Source organism: Artibeus jamaicensis, unplaced genomic scaffold, assembly GCF_021234435.1.
Source record: "Artibeus jamaicensis isolate MK-2021 breed Jamaican fruit bat unplaced genomic scaffold, CSHL_Jam_final contig_1015, whole genome shotgun sequence".
NCBI classification, from domain to species: Eukaryota; Metazoa; Chordata; class Mammalia; order Chiroptera; family Phyllostomidae; genus Artibeus; species Artibeus jamaicensis.
The window spans coordinates 10,543,222-10,563,992 of NW_026521194.1; the positions used below are offsets into that span (position 1 = coordinate 10,543,222).

General features: G+C 41.0%; 1 protein-coding gene across 1 annotated transcript in view; it reads right to left on the bottom strand.

Moving 5' to 3' along the window:
- XRCC5 (X-ray repair cross complementing 5) overlaps positions 1-20,771 on the bottom strand; it is a 99,785-nt gene that overhangs the window by 10,817 nt on the left and 68,197 nt on the right. The window contains exons 17-19 of the mRNA XM_037132294.2: positions 6,581-6,690; positions 4,782-4,875; positions 2,987-3,054 (exon numbers count right to left, since the gene is read on the bottom strand). Coding sequence (XP_036988189.2) covers positions 2,987-3,054; positions 4,782-4,875; positions 6,581-6,690 — 272 coding nt within the window. The remainder of the gene's footprint in view (positions 1-2,986; positions 3,055-4,781; positions 4,876-6,580; positions 6,691-20,771) is intronic.

Below are 20,771 nucleotides of genomic sequence, written 5' to 3' on the forward strand. Positions count from 1 at the left end.
AAAAGTGGTAATATTTATGGTGAGGTTTGGAAATGCAATGACAGGTAATGATACACTTACAAAAGAGTGACTATATCTAAACTTACGTCATGGAAGAACTTTCTATTTCTGCAACACAGCTGACTTAGCTATATTTCTCAGAAAATCAGAAACCCCAAGCCTTTGTAGAACACATTGGGGGAAATGGCTCTCCTTAAGATGTGCAAGTATAAAGGTATAATTTAATTTTCATTTAAAATGGACATCCCTGGACAATTATTTCCCTTCAAACATCAACATTTCATAGCAAGAATCTGACAGCTTGCCAACTTTAAACCACTCGTAAATACCTCGGAAGATTTTAGATGCACTGTGACGATTGTTCCTCAATCTCTCTAATTATAGTCAAGTTTCCTTAATTGATTATTTGAGAAGTGACCAAATTTAACACTTGCTTTCAAGGCAATGTAAATGAGTATTTTAGCACACAGTCCAGAGTGATTACACTTCCCTAACGTGGCTAAGAGAAAGAGCTGACGTATGTCTTTCCTATTAAAGCCACAGGGAATAAACTGACACGAGCGAGAATCTCTCTGTCATCCTCCTCATTATCATCTATAACTGCACTCTCCCTTCTACACCTCTCTCCACAGGTGCCATGTGAAAATCTTTCTCATACGAAGGATTAAATATTCATTCTGAAGAGCAGAGTGAAGGGTTCACGTGCTCGTGCAGCCACGACACAGAGCACACTCGTGGAAGTCCACAAGTCGGCCTGTGCATGCGGACGAGTCAGAACACTGGCCCGCACTCTGCTGTGTTTCTACATTTTCTCCCTATTCAAGGGTGAAAGTTTCAGAATTGTCTTGAATTACAACCAGCCAAAACCAGTTCTGTTGATATCAGAGTCATGTAAGGACACCACCCCCTATATAATAACTGAAACTCCTCAGACGTCAAAATTCCCGATGGGCAGGCTCTGCGTCCTTAAATTCCAAAGACGGTTCCTCATGTGCAACACAGAACAAGCCTCGACAACTTGCAAAAAGCCTATTATCCCCTTTTGGGTTTCTTTTTTTCTATTCCACACTGGAGTCACCAAGCTGTGACCCCTTTGGTTAAAGGTTCCTCCGGAAGGAAAACGACTTCCTGGATTAGTGTTCTCCTCCTCCTCCAAAAAGTGTAATGTGTACTCAGTGCCCACTTAGGTAACAGATATTACTTTAATGCAATAACAACTAAAATTAAAGTATTTGTGTTGACTAATTTTACTTGTTTAGCACAAGCTGACTGATAAGCCTTCATCCTCTGTGCTGGTCAACTGAAGTGTCAACTTCGCTAGGCCATGCGGCCAGTTGTTGCCCCCAACACCAGTCTAGGTGTTGTTGTGAGAGGTGATGAACATTTGCAGTCAGCTGGGTTGAAGGAAAGGTTGCCTTCAATCATGTAGGTAGGCCCCATCCAAACAGTTCAAGGAATTCTGCCTTAAGACTGTAACACAGAAATCCTGCCTGAGTTTCCAGCTTGCTGGCCTGGGACAAATTTCAGATGGGCCAGTGTTGACAATCACGTGAGCCAATCACTTTAAATAAATCAATTCCCCCAACCGCCACCCCCCAACCCCCGACATCTTCTATTGCTTCTGTCCCTCTGCAGAGCCCTGAATGATGTAACACAGTTCACAGGGGAAATACTGTCACGCCACTGCCCACAATAACGGAAACAAAGTGCAGCAGTTAAGGGACACACTCTCAAGCCCTGGCACACTCACGGTGCTGAGTATGGCAGAGAGGGCGCAGACACTGTGGCACCCCTTCGGAGACAACAATCAGCATCTGACAGAGCTTGCTTCTAAAATTCCACCATATTACTTCTTGAAAGCAAAATGCTTTTGCCAGGCCAAGTGCTTAATAAATATTCCTGCTTATTCTGCACTTTCCCAAACAATATTCCAGTTTCTGCCAAATGACTAAACATTCAAGGCGATTTTCATTTGGCCTGAATTCAGCCGTAAGATGACCATGGCCAGCCTCATTCCTGCCATTTACTTAACAGAGTCACATCTGGTGCTGCAGACCAAGCTCCCCCTTGGCATGTACGTGGGATTTTTGAGTCTCGCTGCCTCCCTCTGCTACCCTGATCATTTGAGTGCCTAGAGGATGGGGTGCTGTCTCTTCACCCAGCACAGTGCTTCGCAGACAGCAGAGGATGGTACCTAACTGCCAGCTACCTGCTGTTGTGCGGGCAGGACTGTCACTGATGCTGAACGTTATAAACCATACACTCGTGAGCTGTTCAACTTAATTTCATTAAACTTTCACCCAAAACCTGAGGTATGGTGAAGGATTACTGAGCTACATTGCCACATGTATTTAACTTACAGCTGAATCAGATTCAATACTTGTACGCCAGTCAGGGAGACCTTGGTCTATTTGTGTCAATAAAATGCCCATGGGGCCTCATACATGGAGTCTTTTACTTAATGAAAACACCTACACGTGCCTTATGCCAGAACACCAGTGGTTTGCTACTTTGCTGCACCTTATGATTTCAATTACAAATTCAAAACCGTGCCTACGACCCATTTCAGACAAAAAGTATCTTGGGGGAGGGGTCTGGTTGTCAATATATTTTGGGGGGTAAAAAACAGCTCCGTAGGTGAACAATGTGTGGCCAGGGCAGGAATCACTGGTCTGGACAGATCTCATAGCCTTCGCCAGAGTCTAGGCTAAGCCTGGAATGATGCCCTATGGATTTCAGCCGCTCTAGAGATACAGAGGCTGCGATTACAGGTGAATTCTAGAAACATTACCCTAGTCTATGGAAAACTAAGTGAGACTGCAGTTCCACCCACAAGGGTGATGCAGCTGAAGCAATTTGCCTTGGCTGGCTAAAAATGGGCACACTAAATTTAGTTAGCCTTAAAATTTAACTTCTTCAGCTAAGAATTGGTATCAAGAAAATATTCATTGCAATAAGTTATCTAAAGACAGGGAATTATCAATACCTTTTTGGCTTCCTCTGCTGTGACAGAGCTTCCAGAAGCTTCATCTTTGGTGATCAGAGTAATTCCATCTAAAAAGTAATTCACCAAGTAAAATCCTAGTACAGAATCCCTTCCAATCCCACTTTCCTTCCCACCTACCTCCCCCCCATTTAGTACTGGGGATTTTTTAAACTAAGATGGTGCTCTTTTCTATAAGGAATATGAAACAACAAATGCCTTAATTCACAGTGTTTCTTTCATCTCACATGATCTTTCCTCCCATTTCTGCTTGTGTAAAAGGAAGGCCACATCTCAAATGCCCCATGCCCCATGCAGGCTTTCTTGCTTAAATCCAGATAGAAATAATCTCTCCTTCAGAGTTCTCAGATCACTCTGCTATGCTTTTGAAATGGCTCTCATCATATCTTATCCTATATAACTATTTGTATGAATGTTATCTCTGCTAATGAAACTGTACACTTTTCTCTAGGGCAGGTTTTATTCACCTTTACATTCCCCTCAATGTAGTACACAGCAGAAGCTCAGTAAATAATGATAATGGAATGACTATACACTATGGCCCAAACTCAGTAGGTACCTAATACGGGAATCTGAAGACACTTTGACTTCCAGTAGTATTACTCACTACTGATGGAATGGCAAGAAGGCCAAGGTCAGGAGGAAACATGCTCTTACACTGGCCATGTCTATCATTTAGTGCAGTACATCAATTTTAGCTCACTGAGAGCAAATCAAGGATAGAAAATCTACACTTTAGTTTTCTCTTCCTCCTAAGATTTTCTCCTGCCTCAAACGGCCAATACTTGAAATACTTTTTAAAAAGCACATGTATTTAACATCCATTTGTACCCAGAAATGGCACAAGTCATGTGTATTCTCTTAACAGAATATAAGCTTTCAGAAAGCATGTAGCTTGTGTATGTCCTATAAGATTTTTTCCAGCAAACGGTATGCTGGTGGCATTCACCAAATTCCAAAACCAATCTCCTTCATCTGCTGGGTTGGCAGCAGAGACACAAGGGCGAGCTGAGGAAGCCCCATTCACCACCTATTCTAATTGCTTTTGCTCCCCAGTGTGGAAGTTAAAGGGCTGAAAAATTAACTACCAGGGAAATGGCTGCCTGTGTGATGATGAAAAGGCACCGCTGGAAGCTGGATGGTTGGGTTTGTAACTCCTTTACACAGAAACACACCATAGCCAGGCTGAAAGTAACTCTGGGGCCCTATGTGAAGTGAAAACTTTCAAAATTTCAACACCATTGTTTTTGAAATATATATTTTTAATAGGCAATAGCTTATACTTAGGTTCTGAAAAAATAAAAATGGGCAAAGGGCATGAAGAAAATCAAACATCGAGCTTTAGAGAAGTGTATGTTGCCTTCTTTCTAGGTTTAATTTGCAATGTCCTGTGAATACATGAGGAACTGAGTGGCCAACTTTGGTGCATGCGATGCTGGTGTGCTGACAGGAGAAGCCCACAGACACGGCAATGCAGGGCAGCGGGAGAGGTCAATGGGGTTGCGTGGGTCCAGGAGGACCCAGAGTACCCAAGCACTGGAGAAAGGGGGCGATTTTGCCCACACGGTTCCTTTCACCTGACAGAGAGGCGCGATCTCGGGAATGGGGAGGGCTACACGGTTTCAGATGGGACTTACATGTTTACTTATTAATCACTCTGTATTTATGCTTCTTAAATCATATTTTTAGTTCACTGAATCCTGAGCATTTTCCAAATCCACACTGAAAGTCACCACACAACACAATTTATATATTTAGAATTTATATCTACACTTACCCTGAATGATGATTTCCCAGAAATGACTTAATCGCTTTTCCACTTTCTCTCGAAGCGCTTTCAGGAAATTGTTAAAGCACTGATATTCTGAAAACTGTGGGGGAAGGTCAGAGTGAACATAAAAATACAGTCGTCCTCAGACCAAAGTGCTACATATACAGAAACCATTTTTTAAAACCTATATACAATTATATATATTTATAATACATATTATATGCAATTATATATTATATATATATATAATATATAATAATTATACACATACACACTTCTTTAGTAAATGGAAAACTGTTTTTTCAAGTTTTAGTTTTGTTTGCTGGGGACCTGAAATCTTTCCATCTGTGGAAGGTACCGAACTTCCCAGAGCCACGGAGTTTTTCGGTGGCCTGGTACTTTGTTTTTTAACTTTTGATATAGATATATTCAAACAAAAAGGGAGAATAATTCATTGAACACTCATATAGCCATCACCCATCTTCAACAATTATCAGCTCAGCCAATCTTGTTTCCTCCACATCCCCACCTTCATCTGTATTTCAATATGCAATATCTAAAACACATACTTTTAAAAAATACTCATAAAATTTAGTAGTAATTCCTTAATAGGAGCAAATAACCATTTAGCATTCATATTTCCCCAATTGTTCCAAAAACATTTAAAATATCTTTTACAGTTACGAAGCTTTTTATATTAAGATTGATACCATTCTAAAGTCCCTTTAAATTCCCCCCATCTCTTTTTTTCTCCCTCCCTCCCTAAATGCCACCGTCCTCCCTTGCTCTCTCTCTCTTTCAGAGAATCACTCGATACTTTTAAGGACAAGTTCACTCGATACTTTTAAGGAAAAGTGGTGGCAGGAGCGCACAGAAGTGTCATCAGACACGCCCTCTAGCCCGGGAGGCAGAGTTCCTTAAAAGCAGTCTTTTTTCCCCCGACCTTCTTCCATCTAAGCAAATCCTCCTCCACTTGACTGCGTCACCCCTGAGTCACTGACTCTGCTTTGCCAGAGTTTTGTCTTTTATCTGTAGGGCATTTGGGTCACCTGCTACGGAATCCCCTATTCTATTCTAATTTTAACCACCTTCCCATTTTCTTATTCTTTGCAAGTACCTAAACTATTCAAGAATTATACTGGTCACTCCTTCAGCAAATACTAATAAGCATCTGCATAAGAACTACAACTGTGCCTACTTTAAAATATACTTCCTAATTTAAACTTGCTTACTCTTGCTTAAAGTTTATGTATAAAAGCCTAGAAATAATTTGGAAGTGTTCTATAAACATTTCTAATAAAACACGACAACAAAAAACCCACGCAAAAGGTAGGACAGAAGTACCAAGTAATTAATTTTCAGTGTTCTTTTGGCCCCTGGCATTCAGATCCTTAGTCCAGTGTTCACAAAATCTTTCTTAATAATGACACCAATATATACTGTCTATCAATATCATTGAAACGGTTGGCCCATCCTTTACAATAATGACTGGGCCCACCAGAGGTTACCACAGAAATTCCTTTGTTTCTCTGACGGGGCCCACCAGCCAGGGCTATCGTCTGGTACAAAGCTAAGTCCCAGGGACAAGGCATTCCACTCGCCCACCCATCCTTAGTCCCCCTCAGAAATGACACCGGTAGTAAACTGAGTCAGTCATCTCTGTTCTCTTGGCAGACACTGCTATTCATAGTGAGAATGGTTATTTCCAAAGCCCAGGCTTGTTTGTGGGGTACTGCAGGCCTCTCCCCTGTGAAGGGGCCAGCTGTTGAGGATGAGGAGACAGACAGGCCAGGGGGCAGCATTACCTGAATGGCTTCTTCGCGGAAGGCTCTGATGCAGTCCATGCTCTTCATAAAATACGGTGTTTCATTAGTATCCAAAAACTGTTCAATGTGGTTTATTAGCTGGAGACTCACTGGAACACAAGACAGTAATTTTATTTTTTCTCCATTTAAAGGATGCTTGTATTATGCTAAGTGAAATAAGCCAGGCAGTAAAAGACAAATACCATATGATCTCATCTTTAACAGGAGCCTAAACAACAAAACAAACAAGCAAGCAAAATATAACCCAAGACGCTGAAATAGAGAACAGGCTGACAGTGACCAGAGGGGCGAGGGGAGGGAATTTCAGGGGAAAAGGGGAAAGATTTACAGGAACTAGTATAAAGGACACATGGACAAAAACAAGGGGGCAGGTGGAAATGGGAGGGAGGTGGGGAGGGCTGGGGGCAGGGTGGGCTGGGATGGGAGTAAAAGGCAGAAAACTGTACTTGAACAACAATTAAAATAAAAAAATAAAATTAAAAGTGAAGATATACTGAAAAATATTTAGGTGAATATTTATAATCTTTGGGAAGGAAGGACTTCATGAGCAGTTCAACAACAAAAAAAGCAATACAAAATTTTGTTAGTTGATTACCTAAATAAATAACTAAATAAAGAATGCTTGTTAGTTAGAGAGACTATATGCTTCTGGGTGCTTGTAAGTATGAGTCAGGGCTCCAGAGTCTATGGCCAGCATGCAGATCACTCCTTTTCTGGGTGGGGGAAGGGTGGTGGGCCAGGGGGTGGTGGAACCAGATGGAAAATTTGATTCCAAAAGCCTTTATTTGAAAAGTCTGTGTAGTACTTACTGATATCTATCAAGAAATAAAGTTAAATTTCTGAAACGCTTAGAATTATAGCTAAATGTTCCATTTTGGATTTCTTCTTTTTTAAAATGTACTGGAAATTTTTATTAAATTAATATTAAATGTCAATTATGACCCGAACAATGTCCTGACTTTGAGTAGAGCAAAAGGTTAAAAATGTCCTCCACGTGAAACTTTTCTATTCTTTTGAAATATTTGATTGTTTATGCTGTAACAGTTGTCCCAATTTTTCCCCTTCCCCCTCTTCTACCCAGCCTGCCCCCCACTTCCACAGTCAATCCCACACCACGGTCCGTGTCTCTGGGCCCTTCATGCATGTTCTCTGACAAACCCTTCCACCTTATTTCAATCAGCGCCACCTCCCCCAACCCCTCTAACAGCTGTTGGTCTGTTCCATGATTCTATGCCTCCAGTTCTGTTCTGCTCATTAGTTTATTTTGTTAACTTATAATTGAGATCCTAGAAGTACTTGTCTTTTACTGACTGGCTTATTTCACTTGGCATAATAGTCTCCATTTCCATCCATGCTGTTGTAAAAGGTAAGAATTCCTTCTTTTTTTCCATGTGAAATTTCAAATACTAAGTTGTCGCTTGTTTGTTTTTAAATTGTTGTTGCTTTTTAATCCTCCTCCCCCCTGAATTTAGGGGCCACTGGGGTGATTCAAAACTGTCTTTCCTGATATGTTCATAATAGCTAAATCCTTTAGTCTCTCCCTTAATTCCAGTTAGGATTAATGTCAAACAGTACAAGACAGTAAAAAATAATGAGGCAGGGATACCCCATCTTCTACCAATCCAGGCCAAATTAGGAAAGACCAGCCTTATTTTAATTTAGTAATATCCTTTAGAGTGAGAAGTCATTGCTGCATATCTTCTGCCCTCAGTTGAGCACATATTCTGTATGCTGCTCAGCAGTCTACATTCCATAAATAATAAACAACAACTATCAGCCAGCGTTGTCATAAATGCTACAGAAAGAGAAAATACATTAATAATGTTATCATTCTCAAGGTGGATTGCCACTTGGGGCTGCCTTATAAACAAACAAACAAACGATTCTCCAGTATAAAAGCAGAGAAATACAGAAACAAAGTCATGAGGGAACTTCCATTGCTGGGCAGATCAAAACGGACCCTTCTGATCTGTGTAGAACAACAAACCAAGGAGACATGCACCTTCACGGACTAAAGGCTCACTCTCACTTGTCCCCTGAACTCACTCACTAGTTGGCTGTTTGGCAAGCCGAATGGTCAAGATCATCTAAGGCTGCGTGTCTGCCATCACCACGGCCTCACCTGAGCATTCCAACAGTCACGAATGTGTGCACACAATCTGAATGCAACTTACTTTCAGGCTCACCTAAAAGGCTACTAACCAAATCACAGCGATCTGAGCACTGCCCCATGCCTATGAAGGGCAGGAAGCCTGGTCACCAACGTATTCCCTAAGGCTCTTACAGCACGTGAAAAGGATTAAAAAATTACATAAAGTATTTCCTAATATAATAATAAGTTTGCAGCAAGAGAAAATATCCCAGTAACCATTTGATCTCTTCTACCAAGTAGGAGACAATAATCTCCATTGTAAAGAAATACTTAACAAGTTTGAGGGATTAAAGAAACACTTCCCTGCAATTTCTGAAATCCTTACCAGTGTATCCTGCAGCAGTAAATTAATATCCAACAACAATTCAAAGGAGAGACTGTTCAGACGGGTCTTTTTAAAGAAGGTAAACAACACAACCTTAATTGGCAGGCAGAGCAGAAAAGCATCAACAGGGGCTCAAAGCAACAAAAGCTATCTCGCTTTTTCAGCTTGGAAAGATGAAGGAACAAATGTTTGAAATTTCCTATACCACTTAGAGCAGTCTGCTTTATTAGACAGTTTGATATAAAGTTCATTCAGAATCATGTACCTAGGCACAAGTAAGAGCCTTCCCAGGCTCTTCAACGGCAGCAATCCCGGAAACTCCAAGCATCTCATTTCTTTTGAATGAGAATGAGGGATCTTTCAAGGTATAATGTAAATGTTCCTCTATGCTTGGTTTATTTATCATTTTCCTTAACTTAATCTGGTATATATTCATTTTGTAACTGTTATGTGTAAGATACTATACTATGCTATGTTCTGTGGAATACTGAGTGAAGTTGAAGGTAAGATCCTTGCCTTTGAGGAGCTCACACTCTAATAGAGGATATAACAGACACATAAACATAGTAATAGGAGGTACATGTGAAGACTGCTATGGAAACATATCAACTGATCTGAATTTTTGAAATGTGTGGTGACTATAAGAAAGTGTCATGAAACAACACGGCTTTCCAGCTGAGCAATGCAAAGTAACATTTGGCCACAACTTAGCAATAAACAGAGTGAGAAAAAGTCGGAAGACCAGAGGTAGAAAAGCACATGGTGTGTCTGAAGAAAAGCAAATGGTCCAGTCCGTGGAGTCCATGGGCAGGAGTACAGGAAGAAACAAAAGGAATACGAATCAGACAGGAAGAAGTTGGAGGGCAGGGAGTGCCAGAAAGAAAGGATGACACGTGTGAAGAGTCCTGAGGTGGGACGGAGCTTCGCTCTTTAGAAAGTGTGGGAAGTAAAGGGTTCAAGATGAGTCTTTAAGGAACTACAACTTTTAGAGGCTGGAAAGAGAAAAGGGAGCTGGTGAAGGAGGCTCAGAAGAAATGGTCAGGGAGACATGGTGTCACAGATACTAAGAGAAGAGATGAGAACAGTTGGCTGCTGTTTAATACATAAATAACATTATATATTATTACATAAAGACTGGAAGGAGGAGAGTATAAAGAGCACAAGGGATTAAGGACTGACACTTACGGAGCCCTCAGACCCTTGAGCCCAAGCAGTAACTAAATAAATACTTGGCTGCTTCGCAAAAACACAGCTTTCTGACCCACTTTATCTTGAAATATGATGGAACACATATACATACAGTTGTCATCTTACAGAGAAAAATATCCAAGAGACTAAAATAAAGCTAATGCCAGAGCCAACGATCCATTTGCAATAACGACAGAGGAAAGAAGGAATTCAAAGAAAAGGAAGTAGGAATGTCAATATCTAGTTTCTATTTAAGAATGAAGTGCTTGCGTATTTGTGGGCATATTCAGATTTAGTTTCCCTATTTACATATTAGACTGTTCTATGCCTTCCTCCAGAAGGCTCAGGAACACAGGCAGATGAACACTGCCAAACTTCCAACAGATCCAACGAGTACAAAGAACCAGAGTTCACCCTTCTGGAAATAATCAGTTGCATGGTCTGTGCCTCTGACCCATGATTCTAAATTCTGTCCCTCTCCCCGGACCGTTCTGTGCTTCACTGACTATAACGAACCACTGATCACTAGTGAGTAGCTCTTCTGGATGATGCTTTAATACATGATTGTGAGAATGGGATGTGGACCAGAGACTTCCCTTCCCAAGTATGGTGGCACTTCATATTTTCCTGCCACTTTTAATACAAGTGAAATGCAGAAAAGGCTGGTAAAAATAATATTCTTTTTTGGCTAGATTATGCTTTTGACTGCCCCCACTTCCCAGCCCCACATAGAGGAAATGCTGATCATGAGAGTGCTTTTCTCTGCTTCTGCATCAATTACAGAGCTAAGGGATGGCTGTCAGTCTTCATACTGAATAAATCGCAGTCTTAATTATAATTCACCAAATGCTTTTCAGAATTAGTCAAAGGGTCAGTAATACTCATTAGCAGCTAATATAAAAAATGGCCATCGGAAGGGCCATCCATCTTAGTTTCCCAAGTCAGGCAAGGGCCTTCATTTATACCAATGAGCCTTCAAAATCAAAATGTCTGTTCTGAATTTCAAAAATGTCTCTTCTGGATTTTGAGGTCTTAAATATGGGCATTATATACTGACCTGGAATCTTATAAGTACAGACCGTTGATACACAAAAATCAGTCTCAAAACAAAGATAACGTTAGTGTTATATTAAAATGCTGTCCAGGTTCAGAAGGGTTACATAAGAAGAAAATGGCATTTTTCTCGTTTAATGGAATGTATGTTCTCCCTCTTTGGAGAAAACATTCGACACCGCTCAAAGGCCCATGAAATGAATCACCTCTCTCCTTGCCGCAGTCACAAGGGCCAAAACACCTGGGACCATGTACTTGCTGGCTTCCGACTTTACATTCACTTACAACCCCGTCCTCTGTCAAGATGTTTCCAACAAAGTGAAAGGAAGTCATTTATTGTGGGATTTTTTTCTCCATCAGACAGAGCCAAAAAATAAAAAGAAAAAAGAGCAGTAGGTTCACTTATTTGTCACATACTACACAGAAAGGACCAGAAAGCCATTTCAAATGATATCACTGAACCCAGGTATCCATTCAAGATACCTCCCAATTTAATTCCTCTCACTGTCTCAATGCCTTATGTGAGTACTGCTTATTGAAGAGGTGCACGTTTTGCAGATATCAGCAGTGATATCATTTTAAATGTTAGGAACAGATTTACATAGCCAATTACAATGACATCTTTATAAAACAAAATGAAAAAGTGACAATAAAACTCAAGCACCTAAATCAAATAAATATCTGGTCAAGTCAGCCATTATGAGAATAAAAAGAAATATCTATCAGCAAATAAACCTTTAAGCAAGTAGTCCAATCTGCCGCTAATTAAATCTATATGTAAATTACAAATCACTGTTTTAAGCCAGTAATTTAGAAGAAACATTTGCCTGATAAGAAAATGGGTCTGGCCCTGGCTGGTGTGGCTCAGTGGACTGAATGCCAGCCTGCGAACAAAAGGGTCGCTGGTTTGCTTCCCACTGAGGGCATACGCCTGGGTTGCAGGGCCAGGTCCCCAGGAGGGGGTGCTCTAGAGGCAGCTACACATTGATGTTTCCCTCCCTCTGTCTTCCTCTCTTCCCCATTCTAAAAATAAATGAAATCTTAGAAAAAAAAAAGAAAGAAAATGAGTCGGTATTAATATAGACAACTAAAACATAAAAGGATCGCAAAACAGGCTTCCTTATGTCTCCTTACTACAGGGTATAAACTGGCCACTGCGGGTAGAGGCTGTGTGTACACCAGTCAGGGCCCCACAGAGAGAACAGAAATCACTGAATTTTTAACCCAGGAAATTGAATGCAGGCAGTTGTTACACAGGTGATGAAAAGCTGTAATGCCGGCTGAGAATGGTGCTGCAACCCACAGATTAGAAAGAACCAGAAGCCCTTCGCACTCCTTGGCAGTGTGGGGAAGGGAAGGAAGACGGGCGTACCTAGGGTTCAGAGGCATGGTCCTATGAGAGCCAACCCATGGAGGACTGAAGATGCTGCCCAACACCTTAAGGAAGAAAGAGAAATACTCTATCTCCTTCATCTTGCTTTACGTCCCACCAATCTCCCACCAGCATTTTCCATTGGCTCAACCCAGTAGGAAACCAGCAGATGTAGAAGCCTAGGAAATGCAACCTGCCCTGCCCCGTCCCTCCCCCCAGATCAGATGCACAAGGAAAAGAGTGAGGAGTGGCTCTAGGGGTTTAGGGCCACAATGTGATTATTATAAACCCACAAAGGTGCACACCCTGTTTTATGCCCTGGATATTTCCAAGAGACAGAAATTAACAAGGTATTCTTTAAATGATAAGGAAAGATAAAAAGTATAGATTTTTTTTCTTTCCAGTGAGGTTGAATACCATGAAATTCAACTGAAGCTGTTAAAGAAATTCACATATTTAAAGCTTTTTCCCAGCCAATTAAGTTTTTAAAAGCTTTACTTCTACAAGAAAAACCAGAATTAGGTAAAATAAAATATGATTTCACTCCTACTTGAAATATCTTTAGAGCTACATACATTTCCCTTTCCTTCAGGTTTAACACTGTGAAACACAGCGGAGGCACCACACTTTGTGCGGACTGTGCCGGTAAAGCAGAGGAACTGGAAGTGACTGAACTCTTCCCGTGGTGTTCATGTCCTGTTGGAAGTCAAATGTATTATTTCTTCTAAAAATTTAAGTACCAAAAAAGATATCCTAGTATTTTTCCTCTAAATGACAAAAGATATGTTGATTCATTTCTTCATTATCCTTCAGGCTTCCACTTCCCAGAGAGTTCGGACCTGAGACACCAGGAAGAAGGCCCCGAGTGTGCTCCTTGGTCTTGTTTCTAGTTCAGTGGTCTTTAATGAAACAGTCTTACTGGGGAAAAAGAAATCACTGGGTGGCAACAAAAGAAATTGAGAACTGAGAAAAAAGTATACGCTTTCTGAACCTAAGAAGGCTATTCAAATGTTTCCTTTTTCAGCAGCGGCTTTATGAATCAGACATGGCTCTGTGCTGCTCTCTGCCCTTTCTGTCCTTCCCCCTTTCCGAAATGTGCTGCTAGACTCTGGCCCAGACTCCCTCAGCTGGCAGACGGAAGTTGCCTGCCTCCCTTTAAGAAGAGAAAAAGTCAGCAATACCACACACAGAGAATACCACAGCTACAATCCTACGCACGACCAGTGGCACAGGGGACTAAGGTGCATGAAGTGCTGACCACCTCAACTGTACAGATAGACCTTGGGTTGCTTCATTATCATTGTTATTATTTTTCTTACCAATAACTAAAAAACTCAATTAAAACCTCACCATTTAGACTCCCCAAGGTCAGTCACAGCCCATTCTTTCATGCTTAACGATTTTCTCATTAACTGCAGTAATTTCTTACAAATTGCACTAATAAAAGTTAAGTCCTGCTGGGTGTTTCCCCCCTTTGTAAATGCAGCCTTTTCAATGAAGTGTTAAATTAAAATCCCAGGCACAAGGCAGAGTAAACGCAAACCTTCATTGTCAGAATCTGTTCTTGCAGACTATGAGGACTCTCTGTTTCATTTTTGTTTTTATTTGCGTTTACTATGACTCCTACTTTGTAGCCACAGGAAGAATGATACTGAAGATCTCTCGGCCTTAGCTTACTCTAGAAAACTGGTTGTAAGTGCAAACAATTGAGAAACTAGAGAAACGGCATCCAGTTAGCCTGCTGGCCGTAAGCTCACTTCATGTAAGAGAACATTATAACAAGTCTTTTTCATTCTGGATGAATAATATTTCTCATCTTAAGTAACTTGGGTGTGAGACCAGATCTGTTCCCAAGTCAGCTGAAAAATTTTGTTTCTTGGTCAGTGATGGGTTCCATGACATTCTATGGTCTTTTTTAATTGAAAACATTCAATTTAAGCACTCAAGACCCACTGAACATGTTCCATAAAACCTGAAGGTTATCAATTAATATTTACAGGGCATACAGCAGTTAACTGAAGACCAGAGAAAAATCTACTCTAGTGTAACTAATTTCCCCAATCCAGAAAAGTAATGCACTTAAAGTAGAAAATTGTGACATGATGCTACTTTAAGAAACTAAAGATCTCGTGACATGAGAAAAGTGACTTCTTCAGCTTGTTTATGTAACACACGTGTGTGTGCCATATGCTTGAAAGTACATGGTGGGGGTGGAGGTAGAAAGCAGAGAGGGCAGAGAAGGGTCTCCACAGTTTTTTAAGGTCCTACAATTTGAAAACTTGGCAAAGCTCACTAAAATAAAAGACATGTAGGAGAATTAGGAACCTTACCATCTAAACCTGATCGCACTCCAGATGAGCAGTAGGAGGAAGGCAGAATGTGAGATGACAGTGTTTGGACTGTAGCAATTTTACTCTACCTGTCTAGCTTTATACCTGAGCAGATCTTATGAAAATAACATAGGGAGTAAGCAGAAGGAACTGAGTAGCCATAGTAACAGTGCAGCCAAGAAGAAGCGCTCTGGAACAGGAGACCAATCTGGCAATAGGATCCAATTAAAAGTGGGTAATTGAATGTAACTGAAATTCATGTACTAGTCGAAGAGATGCACTGAGTGATGAATCAGACTCCTCAGCAAGGAGAGAAGCAGGTGCCCACTGGCTGAATGCACTTTTGTGGATTATGGAGGAGTGGGAGGCGGGCACAATGCTTTATGATGCCTCAGAAATCTGAGTCATTCTTTAAAGAAAATATCAAGTACCAGAAATTTTACAACCGTACTACATGTGGTAAATCTTTCTAAAAGTGGATAAATAATGATGCCCAGTGTTTATGTGGTATCTTCTCTTAGGGACCCCTCAGATCCTTCTTTATCCCTTCAAGTTTTCCTTTATCTTTTCTTGATTTTGTGAAGAAAATTATATAATACTGTACAGCTCAAAATATAGACAAGTTGTTTTCTCTACTTTTTGATAGGGCTAAAATTTTTAAAATATATTTTATTGATTATGCTATTAAAATTATCCCATATTCCCCCTTTATTCCCCTCCGTCCTGCACCCCCTCCCACCCACATTCCCCTTTAGTTCATGTCCATGGGTCATACATGTAAGTTCTTTGGCTTCTACATTTCCTATACTATTCTTAACCTCCCCCTGTCCATTTTCTACCTACCATCTATGCTACTTATTTTCTGTACCTTTTTCCCTTCTCTCCCCTTCCCAATCCCCTGTTGCTAACCCTCTATGTGATCTCCATTTCTGTGGTTCTATTCCTGTTCTAGCTGTCTGCAAAGTTTGCTTTTGTTTTAGTTTTAGGTGTGGTTGTTAATAACTGTGAGTTTGCTGTCCTTTCACTGTTCATATTTTTATCTTCTTTTTCTTAGATACATCCCTGTAACATTTCATATAATAAGGGCTTGGTGATGATGAACTCCTTGAATTTGACCTTATTAGAGAAGCACTTTATCTACCCTTCCATTTTAAATGAAAGCTTTGCTGGATAGAGCAATCTTTGATGTAGGTCCTTGCCTTTCATGACTTGGAATACTTCTTTCCAGCCCTTTCTTACCTGTAAGGTCTCTTCTGAGAAATCAGCTGACAGTCTTATGGGAACTCCTTTGTAGGTAACTGTCTCCTTTTTTTCTTGCTGCTTCTATGATTCTCTCCTTATTTTTAATCTTGGGTAATATAATTATGATGTGCCTTGGTATGTTCCTCCTTGGGTCCACCTTCTTTGGGACTCTCTGAGCTTTCTGGATTTCTTGGAAATCTATATCCTTTGCCAGATTGGGAAAGTTCTCCTTCATTATTTTTTCAATAAATTGTCCATTTGTTTTCTTCCTCTTCTCCTTCTGGTACCCCTATAATTTGGATGTTGGAACATTTAACAATGCCCTGGAGGTTCCTAAGCCTCTCCTCATTTTTTTGAATTCTTGTTTCTTCATTCTTTTCTGGTTGAATGTTTCTTTCTTCCTTCTGGTCCAAACTGTTGATTTGAGTCCCAGTTTCCTTCCCATCACTGTTGGATCCCTGTACATTTTCCTTATTTCACTTAGCATTGCCTTCATTTTTTCATCTAATTTGCAACCAAATTCAACCAATTCTGTGAGCATCCTGATTACCAGTGTTTTGAACTGTGCACCTGATAGATTGGCTATCTCTTTGTCCCTTAGTTGTATTTAGTTGTATTATTTCTGGAGCTTTGATCTGTTCTTTTGTTTGGGCCATTTTTTTTGTCTTGATGCATCTGTTACATAGTAAGGGGTGGAGCCTTAGGTGTTCACTGGGGTGGGGCAACCCAGTTGCTGGGTTGTAACACTGTATGTTGGGGAGGGGTCAGATAGGAACAATGGCACTTGCTCCTCTCTCTGACGGTTTTCAGTCACTTCTCCCACTACCCACAATCAAATCGGACCCTTCTGGTGCTGATTCCTGGGTGGGTGGGTGTGTATACGTTCTAACACCCTGTGGGTCTCTCCAACAAACTGTCCTGTGAGGCTGGGAGTTTCTCCCACTGCTTCAACCTCCACTGGTGTTTTCAATCAGTGGTTTGAGGCTTTATTTCCCTACACTGGGATCCTGGGTTGCATAGTCTTTGTGCTTCCCAGCTGTTACTCCCGGTTTATCTGCAGTTAATTTGGGACAGCCCGTTCCACCAGTCGATGTCTTACTGTGAGTCCTCTCTGCCTGGCTGCCCATCTCTGCCCCTACTGCAGGTAGGGATGGATGTGTCTTCTTTAACTCCCTGGTTGTTGGACTTCCATACAGTTCAATTTTCTGTCAGTTCTGGTTGTTTTTTGCTTTTAAATTGTTGTTCTTTTTTTTGGTTGTGCGAGGAGGCACACTGTGTCTACCTACACCTCCACCTTAGCTGGAAGTTGATAGGGCTAAAATTTATGAATTAATCTAAAGAATCTGAGAATCAATTCTGCTATAATTCTAAATTCAAATCATTACTATTCCCAAGTACTGCTTTGTTGAACAATGGAAATTAAAAAGATGACTATTAGTCAGAAGTACTTAGAACATGAAAACAGATGGAGGTTGATGGCAGACTAGCAGCAGCAGCTGACAAGTCACACTATAGTAACACCACTATGCATCTCTGACAGTGGCTCACACTACACGGAAACTACCACTGCTCATTAGGACCTATCCCAGGACATGTTATCTTTTAAATCACAAGCATCTCATTAGAACAGATGAGAAAAAAGAATGGACATTCTTTGTGGAAGGGATATTATGAGCAAACATAGATGCAGGAAAGCCAATGTCACAAGGATATTATCAGGAATACAGTTTGGTTTGGGTTCGAGGTCACAAAGGAGACCTGCAGAAGATGGGTCTGGAGTAGCAGGGTGGGTCCAGATCATGGAGAGCCTGGAATGAGACATCAGTTTTAAAGACATGGGAAATAATTAAGAAGGACTGGCCCATAATCAAACTGTGTTATAAGAAGCTAAACATATACCAACACATGGAATGAGCTGAATGAGAACAACTCTGAGGATAACTAATACAGAATGCTGTAACTGTCCAATGGTGAAGTAGTGAAAACCTGAATTAGAATGGTGGTAGTTAGGATGAAAAAAGGAGAGACAGGTCTGGAAAATGATTAGAAATTAGAAAAGAATTAGAAATGGGTGCAAAGTGGCCAGAAATGATCGATGGTAAGCTTAAGAAGCGAAACAACAGTAGCAGCAAGAGTCCCTTCTTTCTGGGGAAAGCCCTGTTAGCACCCACAGCACAAGGACACCCCACCAGTTAGGCTGCTGCCTTGCTGGGGACAGATATCCTTTTCTGAGCCCTCCCCTATCCAGCCTTTTTTGGCTCAGATTATGCCCATCTCCTCCACAAATTCTTCCTCAATCTGGTCACCCACTTGCATCTGTACCCATACTCTGCCTTCAGTCTTACTGCCTTGGATAAACTATCTGTGCATCTAAATCACCCTCTTCCTCCTGTGCTCCAGATCCCACTCAAGGATTTCATCCAGTCTCATACTTTATAAAGTACCTCTATGTTGACTTCTCCCAGACCTTTTCTCTGAAGTCCAGACCTGCACAGCTAATTTAATATGTCCTTTCTTTCTAAGTAGCAATTCCTTCCAATTGCTAAAAATCTTGCAAGTCATCCCTGACTCATTTCTTTCTCTTATACCTTAGATTCAAACCAATAGCAAAATCTGCCAATTATACTTCCAAAACATATCAAGAATGTGACCTCTTCTCACCACCTCCAATACTACCTCTGTCACTTGGATTACTACAGTAGCTTTCTAACTTACCTGCTTCCTTCAACCTTGCCCATTCTCAGCACAGCAGCCAGAGCACCTTTTACAACACGTAAGTCAATCAGACCATTCTCTAGTTAGAACTCTTCAGTGGTGCCCCATTTCACTCAGTAAAGCAAAGGTCTAGGAGACCTTACATGATTGGTACCCCAGCTACCTCTCTGATCTCATCTTCTACTTCTTTCCTCCAGCCAAACTGGCTTCCTTAAGGCTTCTTTCTAGACAAAGGCAAAAATACTCCTGCTTCAGATCAGCATGGTGCTCTGTCTGCAAAGCTCTCCCCAGAGTTGCCCCCCCATCTCTCTCCTCCACTCTCCTCATATGACACCCCAGAAGTGAGTCTTCCTTGATCCTCTACACAAAATCACAAGCCTGACTCTCCCACCATCCTGTTTTAATTTCTTCAATGTGCTGTCATGAGTTGACCTTATTTGAATATAGGGTCCTTGGAGATGTAATCAAATCAAGATGAGGTTGTACTCTACTATGACTGGTTTCCTTATAAGAGGTAAATCTAAACACAGATACACAGAGAGAACTCCATGTAAAGATGGAGGAAGAGACTAGAGTGATGCATCTACAAGCTAAGGAACCCCAAAATTGCCAGGGGTCACCAAAGGGTAAGAGAGGGGCATGGGATAGACTCTCCCCTGACTCCTCATTTGGAACCAACCCTTCTGACACCTTGATTTTGAACTTCTAGCCTCCAGAACTGTGACAAAATGAACTTCTGTTGTTTTAAGGCAGCCAGTTTGTGATACTTTGTTATAGGAGCCCTAGGAGACTAACACAAGTGCTTATCACCATTTATATATTTTCTTGTTAACTGTCTTTGCCTTGGCACAGTGACTAGCACCAAGTATGATGCTACCCATTTGCTGAGTGGATCTAGGCCTCTCTGGTTTATTCCTCTAAAAGCCTAAGGAAATGAAGATGTCTTTTTGTGTTCCTTCAATTAAAACCCACATACTGCCCATCTGGTATAGGTTATCACTAAGGGAAATGGCCAGCCTAGGATGTTTTTTGTCACTACTCTTTGCCTTAATTTTATAGATATAAAATGACTGAAGTAAAGCTCTATGGAAGGGAAATCCGTAGACACAAGGTAATGGGCGGTGAAGAGATGGGTGCAGGTGCGTGTGAACGAGACCATTTCCAGCACTGCCATGACCACAGGGTCATGTAGGCCCCTTTGTTGCTGCCTACCAACTGGGACTGAGCCCGTCCCATTTTGTTATAAGCTTTTTTTCCTCGAAGATTAAACTGCTTTAATCCCACTGGAATGAGGGGTTCCCAAAATGTACTGCCTATGGCTGTAACCCCCAATTTTCCAAACCCAAAACAATGGACCATCCTGACTAAAATGCAGAGCATTAACAGGGATCAACAGGGTTATTCCGATGAAGGGAGAGTAGGAAAACAAGGTAAAAAACGTGGGGATGAGGAGGGCCTGGAAGAGAGGAGGACGATGAAGGAGGAGACTGCCCCTTTTTAACTTTATGTACAACTACATAACTATTTTTTTCCAGTGAGCATGTACTTATTATTTAACGAGGAAAAACCACAGGAGCAACTAAATCATCTTGAGACATATGCCAGGTGATCATACAGGTAGATACTAATAGTTGTTTCTATTCTAGTGAGTCCTAAATGGAAAGACATTTTTCATGGATTGGTATTTACTAATGGTGAAGCTCAAAATACTTCTAGTTCACTGATCTTTTTATTTCTCATTTTATTCTTTCTGAACCATTTACTTCTTTCTGTTTATTTCTCATGTACTTAAA